Below are 13,154 nucleotides of genomic sequence, written 5' to 3'. Positions count from 1 at the left end.
AATGATACAAGCGATATATTAAATTTGTAATTTTTGTGAAACTAGCTAAAAGACGGTAAATACGTCGATACATTTTTCGGTTGAGACAATTACGGCAATGAATAAGACACAGCAAAGTGAATAAACCAAATCAATTTGATTAAACAAGATTGGTAATTTGATTTTATAATATGGTTTCAAAAATTATAAATTTGTAATAAATAAACCATTTTAATGTTATATCATTCAGAAAAATATATATTGAAATTGAAGTGTTTTCTTGTTTTTTATTCAAAATACCACTTGACATGTTTGCCATATTTTCCAAGTGCCCATTCTCATTTATTATCAAACTCTATATTTCATTGGGCAGTATTCAAATCCATTTGTTTCTTCGCTAATAACACATTTTTAATATTGTGTTGGTGTTGTATGAAAACGTTAAAAATGGGTTAAATAGGACCAAAATTAAAACGTGGTGTTAGTATATGAAAAAACATTATTAATACTAAGAATAATTATTAATAAAAACTATATTTATTAATTTTAATTTATTTAAATTGCTAAATAAACAATTTAAGTAAAAGATAGAAATACAATTTAAAATATCAAAGCTATTTCAATTAAAAATAAATTATACACAAAGTTAACACTGTATAATGTGGATTTAATTTGTAAGTTTTCAATCACACACTCACATTAAATTATTAATGTTTTTTTCATTACATTGAATACATCACATTCGTTATCAAACTATACTGTGTTTATTTGGGGAACTTTACCAGTTATGCTAATACTTTAAAATATTCGAGATATTTAATACCAACAACAACATGTTGGTTATTGTTACATTAGACTTTGTGAGTATCAGTATTTATTTCCCAAAATGTTTTCAACCATTGACATTAGCGCAACACTTTGTCTGAAATTTGTTTGTAGTTTATTTTTCACACTTGAAGAAACAATCTCGAGCCTCAAAATGATTACCAAATTCATTTCAAAAAATTCTTAAAACATTTCTAATATTTCGACTATCTGTAAGTCCATTCTATCATCAAAATGAATTTCCATTTTAAATGGTAACATTTTTATTCTAATCTCTCCACACTTATTAATTGACAAATGTTGTGTGTCAGACAATGGTATTGTATCAAAATTTTCATTGATCTCAATGGAATAACTCGATAACGTGGAATATCCAAATAATGTGTTGGTGCCCATAAATTTGATGACTAACAAAACGTCAACAAGTCAAAAAAATACAACTTTTTGTATTGTTTCAAATCTTCGTGCAATTTCAGACATAATATGTACTCGACTTTACTTGACCTGACAATTGTTAACTTGTGTGGACGTTGTTTTGAAGTGATGATGTTGAAGACTGTGTAAAAATTTTTAATTTGTGTTATGCTGTTTATGTATTCTGCTTTGTACGTCTTGTGTACTACAACTTTTGAATATCATAATTCCATTGTTATAATGGAAACTTGTAGAAACTCCAAGATGGAGACTGAATTGATTACTATGTTACTTTGTTTGTAGATTTTAAATTGTATTATTTTAGCATTTTTGATTTCAGTGTCATTGTTTGTCACCATCTCATTCTTCGTTTGAAAGCAAAAAGAAAATAGTATTCATTTTAATTATTTTTATACAATTGAAAAGGACTTATCATTCTGTTTCGACTATTTTCAAAATATTCTTAAGGTGGTTGTGATACCAATAACAAAACGTCGAAGTTGTGGTTAATACAAAACTATGTTTCCTCTTCTAATGATAAGACTTGTGCCACAAAACGGCAACTCGGATCAATTCAATTTTAAGTAAAAGTGATTGCCTAACCAAATTCCCAGAATCCTCTCCAATGTTGTTAGTGAAGAACAATGATGTTTTAAGAAGTTTATATAAATCTAACTGTGTCACTTGAATTATATTTTACTCATATGGAAAAATACTCTTAGATGCTAATTGCCAATGAAAGTCAATATATATTATAACATGGTAAGCAGACGACTTTAACTAAATACACACAAAGATTTGTAAAATAAGAACGTGTTGATTATCACTTGTAAGTGTGTGGATATCATAGAATATTCTATTAAAATACAAAGAGAAATGAATACATAAACTACTTCAAACTTCATGTATAAAACGAAACCGTCAGTCATCTTAAGGTGTTTGGGAATGTTTGTAATTATCTCGCCAATATAGACTAGTTTACAACAACTTAAATAACAACGTTAAGGAATTTTCCAAAAGTTTATCTTGTATTGCCAACTTTGTTGTATATCAATTGGACCACTTTAAAAATATATAAATACAACTTTGTCAACAAAAATGTTTCGTTTGTTGTATTGTACTACTACTAATAATAATATAAGATCTGTTGTTTGTTTCGTAATAAAACAAATTACATTTTTTTAATATAAGTTTTATTCTCCCTATTTATATCTTTTTGAAAGATTCATTTAAAGATTTATAATCACTTATTTGAATATACAAGGTTTTTAAAAGTGTTAGTTTGTTGAGGATAATTGTTCTAATGTCTTGGTATTTTGTTTTTTCAAATTTAATTTAAATAACTAACTTTAAAACTAAAATTGATTTCATTATAATTTATCAATGAAAATACACAGAGGAATTTTTGGAAACATCATTATCAATCGAGTTGCCAACAAAGTGATCCAACACAATCAATTGTACTTGATCAAACATTAACTTTTTGTTTTTTGAGCTTTGGTTGAGTATTTTTAATAGCTTCTGCCATATCAAAAACACTTTGAGTTCACCAATTTGTTCTTTGATTGATTTTTCAGTATAATTTTATATCTTATTTGTACACTCATCAATCAAATATAAAACTATCTCGAGTTTTGAAGCATTTACAACATAACAACAATCAAATTAGCTTTGTTGTAGAACTCTTTAAAAGGTGAAAATGTCCTTGCAAAAAGCAACTCCTTAACTTTTTATTGAAAATATTTGATTGCTTGAATTATCATTCTTAATTAATTATCTTATTATGTTCTATTTATAGAACATTAAGGGGTCCTTGTCATGGCTGTACAAAATGAAAGCCAAATTTTTTCTTACTTAAAAAATGAATAAATTTCTACAATTACAAATATCTCTATTTTCATATTATTAATTAATAACTTATTTATTTTGACTTTATATCACTTAATTCTATTATATTAACTTATTATTATTTTTATGATGACGTGGTATATACTCACCATTTTACACAATCTTACATTTAAGTAATCTCTGTTCCCAGGAGGTGGGTGGGGGAGGGGGGCCGGCTTTAGACCTTCTATGTATTCTTTTCTAAATAAATATTAACGAAATTGAATAAATTGATAAAATCAATTTCGTTAAATAATTAAAATTGATTTTTTCAACTTTTTTATTTTTAACAAATAATTATATAACAAATAAAAATTTATAACAATTTTTAATTTAATTAAATTTAAATAATAATAAACATTAAATATTAAGTAACAATTAAATTAATTTTGATGAACTACTGTATTTGATGGGAAACAATTACTACCAATTGATATAACACTTGATGGTATTGTAATACTGCTTAAACAACAACATCCTTGGAAACAACTATCACCAATCGATGTTACACTCGATGGTATTGTAACACTACTCAAACTACTGCATCTATTGAAACAATGATCACAAATTGATTTTACACTTGATGGTATTGTAACACTACTCAAACGACTGCATTTATAAAAACAATAATCACCAATTGATGTCACACCTCGATGGTATTGTAATACTACTCAAACTACTACACTCATAGAAACAACCAACACCAATCGATATAACACTCGATGGTATTGTAATACTGCTTAAACAACAACATCCTTGGAAACAACTATCACCAATCGATGTTACACTTGATGGTATTGTAACACTACTCAAACTACTACACTCATAGAAACACCAATCACCAATTGATTTTACACTAGATGGTATGTTATTACCAAATTTCTTTCTATCATTTTTAGTGTAAGTAACATCCTTAAACTCGATGTTTCGACTTTTGTTTCTGTCAACAATTTCAAAGCCAACATAAAACCACACAATGATTCGATAGAATTCTCTCTTCAAAACACCTTTATTTTCACACTCTACTTTTTCTTCGGTGTTGATCGAAATAAATCCATTGCCAAAATTCTCATCTTCTACATCCCACAAGTGAAGTGTCTCGATGTTTGGGAAGTATCCAAATGTTTTTGAATTTAACGGAATCGGGTTGAAGTGGAACTTCTCCATATTGCCTCTAAACTTCTTGCACACTAACTCCAAGTTAATAAAGTCGTTGATAGTCTCGAGGTACTTCGAAACTATCATGATGTGATAACCAGAAAGTCCACCCATTTTGATATTCTCAGTTATTCGGTCTTTAAATATTGAAAATTTCGTTTTTTGTAAACATTTTTAATAAATTATAGATTAATGTATAATTCATTGTTACAAGCGATGAGACCATATTGTGAAAATCTTTAACCTTAATAATAATTTATTAATTTAAATATTAATACATTATTTTAGTGCTAAAAACAATTAAAAATACGTCACCAAAAATGATAATAATTGCATTTGAAACTAAAAAAAATATAGTAAAAATTGTTATTCTTTATTTGGAGTATTAAATTAAAAAAATACTTTTCAATAAATAATTAAAAAATTCAAACAAAACCACATCTAATTTGTTTTATTAACGAATAAAAATAGTTTTTTTACCATCGATTGTTGAACTTGGTTTTAGTAAAACAACTGTTGTCGAATGTTTGGGGCAGCCAGAAGTAAAATATTGTTTCTTCGAACTTGCAGAGTCATTGCACTTGATATGGGTGCACTGATTGCTGATGGAAGTACAAAAGACTGTTTGAGGAGTGACTTAATGCTGTTTCTAATGAGGTGAAAGAGTCGAAGATCCAAATTATTCTGTTCATAAATGAAATCCACATTGTCTTGTATGCCAGTGCAACAGGAGAAAGCCACTATTGGCTGACAATCGTAGACATTCTTTTGTTGCAGCTTCGTCGCTGTCAAAGACATACATCAATGCTACACTCGCGCAAAAATGTAACCAATTTGGTGGCGTCAGCAACTCTTCACATAGAAGAACTCACAGCCAGAGGAAATCAAAAACTTGGAAAGAAAAGACACACAGCTACAGCAGAGAAGATGGCAGAGAGAACTGAACCAGACAACAAGAGATCTTGAGGTTACGCAGAATTGAAAAACTAAACAAAAAAGACATCAACGTTGTTACTAATGACCCACAGTTATTAGAAAATGTAGATCAAACGGGCAGGCATCTTAGTGAGCAGAATGACACAGAGCGAGAAGACAAGACTCCTGAAACTTGGGGACGAGTTTCAGGAGTCAACTCTCTTGTACAAAAGAGTTGTTGGAAATATTTTGAGAAGCAGAAGTTGTCTTTGATCAGACAAACATTCAATTGGGTCATTCATGTTCCTTGAACCAAGTGGTGTTGAAGCTTGCAAATGAACTTGCAGATAAGTTGTTTTACGACGAGAACAACGACGTCAGAATCAACACAAGTGAATACATGGAGTTGCATGGCATCTCAAGTCAGATTAAAAAATTAATCATTAAGAAATTATTTCTCAATTGAAAAATTTAATAATATTATTGAAGAAAAATAGATTTTTTTCTCATTTACTCTAAAATTAATAAATAAATGGTAAACAAAGAACGATTTTGTTTATGATTGAACTTTTTGCAAAAATATTTTGTAAATTCAAAAATATAAGACTAAGAGGATATTGTTTGAAAAAGACAACATTGTTAGATTGACTCTAAATAACAACGTTGTATCAAGTACTCTATCTATAATATTGTTTACCGACTGCCTCTAATTTTATTAATTAGATTGATTTGAATGAAAATCAATTTGGTGAATAAAAAATACAATAAATAACACAGAGGTTCATTCTGGGACTGACGGAAAAGCACCGGGACGGTATGGTACAAAGTAGCCACACAACTTGGCGTAATAGGAACACGTCTCGTTTTCGTTTCTTGGGAAAAATGGTGTCTGAACATGCCGCGAGATCTCGGACTTTTCGAACTTTTCGAGGTTAAAATTAGTCATAAAAGATGACGGCTTGAATTCTTGCGATTCTGTCAGGTTTGGTTTTTGAGAAAGTGCTTTGAGTGCTATACCATCCAATCCTGGCGTGAATTGGGTGTACAAACACTGAATGGGTGTTTTGAGTGTGTCAAGGTTATGTGGAGCTTACCTTGAACTGATAATTTAACCACAGATCACCCTTAATTGGTTGTTTGAGTGCCAACGATGCGTGACCGAGAAAGTCGTCGGTTTTGAATCTATCCCAGTCGTAGATCTCGAAGAGGATAGACGGTAGATTGTGTGGATCGATCATGAACCGGAGTTCTTCATGCCATTTGGGGTCTAATGTTCTTTTTTGATTTTGGTTTGGTGGATTTCCTTGTTGATTGTCACCTTTGTATAAGGGTCACTCTTCTTTGAAAAGCAGTCTGCTGCGGGTAAATTTTGCGCCTCGATTATCGTAAGGCGAAGTAACATCGACTTTTTTTGTTGTTCATATCAATGAAAAAATCAGCGAGAATTGCTATGTTTTTGGGAAGTGAACATGTTATTTTGCTCGACATTCGCTAAAAGTGATTTTTATTTATTTAGGAACAAAGACGATTTGAAAGAGGCTTATAGCAACTATATTTTTTAAATAAACAAACCATATTTTTATTTCTAAGATAATTAAAACATTTTCTAATAAATAAGGTTTTATGACCTAATTTGCGGGAAAAAAATAATAACTATTTTTTGTAAAGTGTTTTTTTTCAGGCGTTTCTAAAAAACATATTGTCGAAAATGTGTTATTATAACGTACGAATTTATAAACCGGTGACGTGTATAATAAGGATTGTAAATTTGGAAATCTTTGTTTTTTTTAAATTAGAAATTATTATTTATTATTCACGTAAATTAAAAACATTTGAATATAAAAAAAAACTAAAAAATAATTAAAAAATAACTATTAACAAAGTTATTTAATGTGTAAGGTTATATGAATCGTTTTTTGAGTTATGTGAAAGCAAATTTGATCAATCCGATACAATTTGTTGAAGCGCAATATCGTGTGTGTACATTTTACAATAAACTTATATTTATTTACACAATAAATCATTTCTTGTCTTTTGCACTTCCTATGAAAATGATATTAATACTGTTTTCGGATAAAAACACTTTATATTTATAATTTGTTTTGTGTTTTCACATAGTTTCATCCACAATAATCTATGTACAAACTCTATTACATCTACATTTATATTTATATAAATGTAATAATATTTTTTAGTTTATTATTTTTTTATTTTACATTTTAATAATGAAACTTTTAGTATAATTATTATTCATTATAAATACTTTATAGATATATTGCATTCAATTTGATTTTTTTAAAAGCAACAACTCCAAATTGGCTCGAAAAGCAAAATAACTTGAAAAAGAATGGAGAATCCACTCAATGCGTATTCTTCAGAATCAACAGTAAAAACAGCACCACAAAATGTTCTAGTCGAGAGGCATCAATCTTTTAATGAAAGTGTTACTTCTTACAATTCGGATGATTCTTCTTCAGACGATTTTGAGATCACAAACCGTGTCGAGAGAACTGTCAACGGAAATGATATTATTGAAAAGGTACCTGTGATTTTCGCGTTTGCCGTGACAACGACGGACCAATCAATATTTAATGAAGAATTACTTCCTCCAAACGTTTCCGAGAAAAACTCAAAAATCAACTGGGCTAGTCCCTTGGATGGACAGACAGTTTTGCAGTCTGCCTCGATTTCTGGAAACTTACCGTTGGTGAAACAACTTGTGATTGTTGGAGCAGATTTAGAAAAGAAAAATATAAACGGGGATACTGCGCTTCACCTCGCAATCGCAACACAAAAAACTGAAGTTGCAATTTTTATATCAGGAAAATTGAGTAAAGAAGAGCTTGATCAGAAGAACGAAAAAGGGGAATCACCGCTTCTTTTGGCTGTTATTATGAACAATTTAGAAGTGATGGATAAATTGCTTGAAAAGGGTGCTGATGTGAATTCTGCAAATACAAATGGGACAACTGCGCTAATGTTTGCGCTCAAGAAAAACGACCCAAAGCAAATAGAAATTCTATTGAAATACAAACCCGACACGAAGTTAAGTTTGCTTGTTTATTCAATGTTGCATATTTACGAGCATAAATTAATGAAGTAGAGGATAATAATGGAAGAAATTGCTTGCATTACTATGGACAGACGGAGAAGTATAACATCGACACGATTAGTTTTATTCGTGATATCGCAAAGGACAAAATTCTGGTAGATTCGTTAGACAACCAAAATCATAAACCTATACATTATGCGGTCGAAGTTGGTATCAGCGAGGTTGTAGATCATTTTTTGGCAATGTCTTCGTTGAAGAATGTAGGAGTTGTGTATGATGAAGCGGAGACTGTGTGTAAGACTCAGGCACGGATGCGCGTGTTGACGGGGAAAAGTCGTGTTTCTGTGTTGGTGAAGACAGACAATTTGGGGTATGAGATTACAAGCACGCCTTCAAAAGAGAAAGAGGACTACTTAAACTCATTGGAGCGAGTTGAAAAGTGGAAGACAATGATCTCGTACTACAACGAGAAGCAGAAAATGCACAAAAAGATGATTCTACGACTTTACAAAGGTGTTCCAATCAGTGTTCGGCAAAGCCTGTGGCGTGCAATGCTTCATATTGAAGACATGAAAAAAGATGACTCTGATACGTTTAGAACGTTTGCATCCGCAAAATTGGGAGACGAAGAGGATGATCAAATCCACAAGGATGTCACGCGAGCACACCAAAACAACATCAAGTTTAAGTGCAAATTTTCCGAAGGGCAGAAAAAGCTTTTTCTTGTTCTCCGAGCTTTAGCAAATCGCGACAAAGAAGTAGGGTATGTCCAGGGAGAGGCCGATTTGTATGGGTTCTTTGTGTTAGTGTTTGAAAAAGAAGAAGACATGTTTTGGGCGGGTGTGGCAACCTTTGAGTGTGAAAAATTTGGACTGCGGCAGATGCTTCTCCGCAATTTTCCGGGTGTCAAGAAATTCATTGGGTTGGAGATGCTTGTCATGAAGAAGTACCACAAAGAGATATATGAAATTGTGAAAAAACTTGGAGGGTATGACACCTTGTACCCACACTTTCTTGAATTCTACGCACTGTGGTTTTGCCGAGTCTTTAATGGAGACCTTTCTATGTGGGTGTTGGATTTGGTGATGGTGGAGGGGTGGCAGATAACGCTCAGTGTTGCTTCGGCTATCTTTTGGCTTGCGAAGGACGAAGTACTCAAAACAGAGAGAGATCTGATGTCAATCGACTTGATACTTAAAAACCCTGTTGGGAAGATTGCGGGGTTTGAAAAGTTTGCCTTTGTCAAACTTGTCTTCAAATTGCGGATTCCTCCAAGTCAAGTTGATGGGTGGATTGTCAAGTATAACATCTAATGTTTTTTATTATTGTTTCACAACACTATAAACTAACAAGCTTCAGAACATATTGAAACTTTTTTCATTTTTGTTTCAAAATCTTAAACAGGGACTTAAATATCAAAACAATTTTTACATCTTTTTACTTAATTCCCATTTTTTTTAAACATATTTTATTATTATTTTGTCAAGCCGCAAAGCTTTAAGACAGACTTTAGTAAATAAACCAAAAAAAGTTTTCCAGAAAAAGTCCAAAAATAGTAAAATAAATCATCAAATATAGTAAATCTTTAGTTCAACTCAACAATGAGAAACAATGTTTCACTATTGTTTTTTGTTTTGGTTTGAAAAAAACAAATAGTTTGCAACTCACAACTTGTGGTACTCGGAAAAAAATCAAAGGTGGGGGTTATGTTCTTTTTTAAAAAGAGGGATTGAAGTTTGGTTGATTTAGGAGAAAAAATATTAAAAAGTATTCAACCAAATGATTGAAACTTTCAAATTAAATCAAAGAAAAAATATAAGAATTAAGTAATGGTAGGCCAAAGAAATGGGTGATCAGGGTCAAGAACAAGAGATGAGTATATTTTTTATATAAAGAAAAACATCACCTGATATAATGTAATCGAAATGTATGGATGGACAAAGGTATGTGGAACTAAAAAACCAGTATTGATGTCTGACACAAAGAAAAGTTTTGGGCTTCTCAAGATGACGAAAAAGAAGAACAGAAAATTTTTTGACTCTGCAGAGTGGTCTTCAAATCTTTCTCCCGTAACTTTACCAACAATTGACTTTTTCTTTACATCACATGAAACACAGTCCACACACTTTAATTCCACACAACATAACGTCGAAGTATTGTTGTGAGTTTATTATTTGAACTTGTCTTGTAGTAATTTACTTGTGTTATGTGGTTTGGTCTTATTTTGCAAATGATGTTTTTGTGTGATATAATAAAAATAAAATAAACAACAACCCAAATTAAACCATCGCTTCAAGAGAAGCAACCTTAGTAATGAGATCGTTAAGATATGCAATGAGTTGATTCATTTCTTGCGAAGTGTTTATATCGAAAAATTGATTTTTAGATGCTTCCTCTTGAAGTAATTCGATTTTCGATTTTGTTTCTCTAAGTTGGATATCTTCTTGAGAAATTTGGTTGTAGAGTAAATCACATTAGCAAGATTTGCGACTAAACTCTGTTGTTTTACTGATAAATCTTCGGTGATTGGAATATTTTGTTTAGAGTTCTTGAAAAAAAAAACATTATTTGATACTTTTATAAAGTGTTAAAACATTATATTTGAGCTCAAAGTAAATAAACTCAAAAAACAATCAATTCAGGAAGTTTTCTTTAACTTCATTTGGTGCTTCATCCATTGAATTCATGTTGTCAATACAAACCTGTTCAGCCTCAAAAAGTAAAAGTCCCAACCCATCTTTTGTGATTGTATCAAATGCGTTTCGTAATTCCTTTGTTACTTCAAATCGAATGTCATCACGAAACTTAGGTGCCAAGACTGTGAACTCGTCCAAAAAATAAAGCAAAGGTAGTGCTTCAATTCGTCCAACTTGAAAATTCTGTGAATCCGAAGCACCATTCGAACCAAAGTCGACTTTCCACCCTCGAAAATTGAAAGCGTTTCTTCAATAGCCTTTTTTGCAAGGTCATAATTTCTTACCACTGGATATGTAACTCCCCGTCTTACACAAGCACTCACCACTTCGTTTGCTGTTTCAATTTCCTTTTCGTCAATATTTATTTCAATAAACAGTGCAAAGTAAACAAACATCAAGATATGAAAGTACGGGGGCTAAAGTCGCAATAGTCCACGCAGATTCAACTGTGGTGTCTCCCATAACTATTTGATCATACACAAAACCAAATACGATTTGAACAAATCTCTGAAAAGTTGCTTTTGTTCACCATCCTCCACAGCTACGTCCAAATGTGGTGTTTTGTTTGCTTCATTTTTCTTCATCCATCCATTCAGTTGTCTTCCATACAAACGAGTTGTTGCTTATGACATCATCCATATATTCCCATTCAAAAGTGTCTGAAATGTATCAATCTCTGTCAAAATTTTTGTTTTCATCTTCGACGCGCTGGTTATGACGATTATATTGTGTTGCAGTTTCGGGGTTGTTTACCATTACAATTTCCGCTGCTGATTGATTTAAATCGATAAAAACGCCGGAGTGACTCGAATTGAATCCATACTTCCCAATCGTCATTTTGATTGATTCATCTCTGTCTCTGATTATCTGGTCTTCCCCAAGAATCAAATCGTTTCGATCGAAAAAGTCGGGTTTTCGTGGGGTTCCTCTTTTTTTGCCTTTTCATTTTTTCCACCCTTTTGGCCTCTATCTCTTTCATTTTTTGCAAATCTTCGGCAGTAAAATTGCGAAGCATTTCCTCCTGCCCTCCAAAAGTTTCCTGAGTTTTTTCAGACTCATTTTGGAGGGGTTCAAAGTTCGTGTTTTTATCAGTCACTTCCACCTGGCTCAAAACTTTCTTTTTGTAAGAAAAAGTGGCAAAACATCCAAGTCAGGGAAGACCTTTCCTTTAGTTGTTTTAGGTATATAGACATGAAGTTTGCAGTCAAGACGATCAATTTCCGCCTTTTCAGAGCCATCTTTTGCTATTTCGTTGTTAAATGTGAGAGACAGGAATTAAGGGTGTGAATGATACACAATTGATTTCGGTTGATTGCAACGTCCCCATTTCCAAATTGTTTGTAAGAAGGAATTGTAATGTGGACGATGACAAAGTTGTCGTTTTGGGTGAGGTTGAAGAAAAAGGTGATCATTTGAATTGAACAACCCTATATGATGCATGGAATCCTAAAAACAAAAGAATAAATTGACAACACTTATTGTGGTGACACGCCATTTGTGTTCATAATAATTTCCTCCAATTTCATGAGTGTTGATTTCTTTGGTTCTCTTGCTCTAATACTTTCGCAATGTTGCTCTGGTAGTTTGACATTCTTACAGATCTCTTCCAACTCACTGCCTTGGATTTCTTGATAGACTTCCTTGTTTTTTTCAACCTCAACATACGTCTTCAACACTTTCCCACTTGCAACGTTATAAAACCCACATTTATTGAATGCCAAAATGATGTTGTCTGTTGTTGCCCTTCTCTGAATTTCCTGAAACGTTTTGTAAATTGTATCCCATACAATTTTTCCTCGATCTTCCTTGTCTTCTTCAGTGCTCTCTTTCTTTACGTACTTCTCGTTCAGACCTTTGATTTGTTTTCTCCAAGTGCACAGAATCTTTTCAAGGTCATCTTTTTTCTCTGGATTGCTTAGAAGACTTGTTTTATCGTTCACACCTTTCCGCTTTCTTTTCTTCAGGTCCTCATGTTTTGAATTGGGTTCAATTTTTTTTTCATATAAACAGACTAAACTTGGTTGTATATAGCTTGAGGAATGTGGTTCAATGAAATGAAAGAAAACGGAGTTCTCTTTGAATATATTAACAAGCTTAGTGTCAATCCAACCTTTGTAATTGTCAATAATAATCACTGCAGGCGTGTCTTTGCTTACATTTATTTCTTTTCGCCGAGCGATGATCCGTTGAAGTACCGCCTCGTACATCCAACTCTTAAAAACAATGGC

The 13,154-nt window shown here is 32.0% G+C and overlaps 5 protein-coding genes across 5 annotated transcripts; 1 reads left to right on the top strand and 4 right to left on the bottom strand.

Moving 5' to 3' along the window:
• Positions 1–3,488: 3,488 nt before the first annotated feature.
• Positions 3,489–4,377, bottom strand: EIN_207560 (hypothetical protein; the record flags this gene model as incomplete). Its single annotated transcript, XM_004258412.1, has 3 exons — positions 3,489–3,714; positions 3,804–3,860; positions 3,941–4,377. 3 exons carry the CDS (start codon positions 4,375–4,377, stop codon positions 3,489–3,491), a joined length of 720 nt encoding a protein of 239 aa, XP_004258460.1.
• Positions 4,378–6,257: 1,880 nt separating this feature from the next.
• EIN_207550 (hypothetical protein) lies at positions 6,258–6,580 on the bottom strand (the record flags this gene model as incomplete). The annotated part of the gene is made up of 2 exons (XM_004258411.1): positions 6,258–6,445; positions 6,514–6,580. 2 exons carry the CDS (start codon positions 6,578–6,580, stop codon positions 6,258–6,260), a joined length of 255 nt encoding a protein of 84 aa, XP_004258459.1.
• Positions 6,581–7,525: 945 nt separating this feature from the next.
• On the top strand, positions 7,526–9,543 carry EIN_207540 (hypothetical protein; the record flags this gene model as incomplete). The annotated part of the gene is made up of 2 exons (XM_004258410.1): positions 7,526–8,228; positions 8,282–9,543. 2 exons carry the CDS (start codon positions 7,526–7,528, stop codon positions 9,541–9,543), a joined length of 1,965 nt encoding a protein of 654 aa, XP_004258458.1.
• Positions 9,544–11,006: 1,463 nt separating this feature from the next.
• On the bottom strand, positions 11,007–11,388 carry EIN_207530 (hypothetical protein; the record flags this gene model as incomplete). Its single annotated transcript, XM_004258409.1, has 2 exons — positions 11,007–11,273; positions 11,320–11,388. 2 exons carry the CDS (start codon positions 11,386–11,388, stop codon positions 11,007–11,009), a joined length of 336 nt encoding a protein of 111 aa, XP_004258457.1.
• Positions 11,389–12,401: 1,013 nt separating this feature from the next.
• On the bottom strand, positions 12,402–13,076 carry EIN_207520 (Hypothetical protein; the record flags this gene model as incomplete). The annotated part of the gene is made up of 1 exon (XM_004258408.1): positions 12,402–13,076. A coding segment is annotated over one exon (675 nt), but the record flags the coding sequence as incomplete, so codon positions are not given.
• Positions 13,077–13,154: the final 78 nt, after the last annotated feature.

Source organism: Entamoeba invadens (assembly GCF_000330505.1).
Source record: "Entamoeba invadens IP1 unplaced genomic scaffold scaff_1105074725243, whole genome shotgun sequence".
Classification (NCBI taxonomy): Eukaryota; Evosea; order Mastigamoebida; family Endamoebidae; genus Entamoeba; species Entamoeba invadens.
This window is presented reverse-complemented; position numbering and strand designations above follow the sequence as displayed.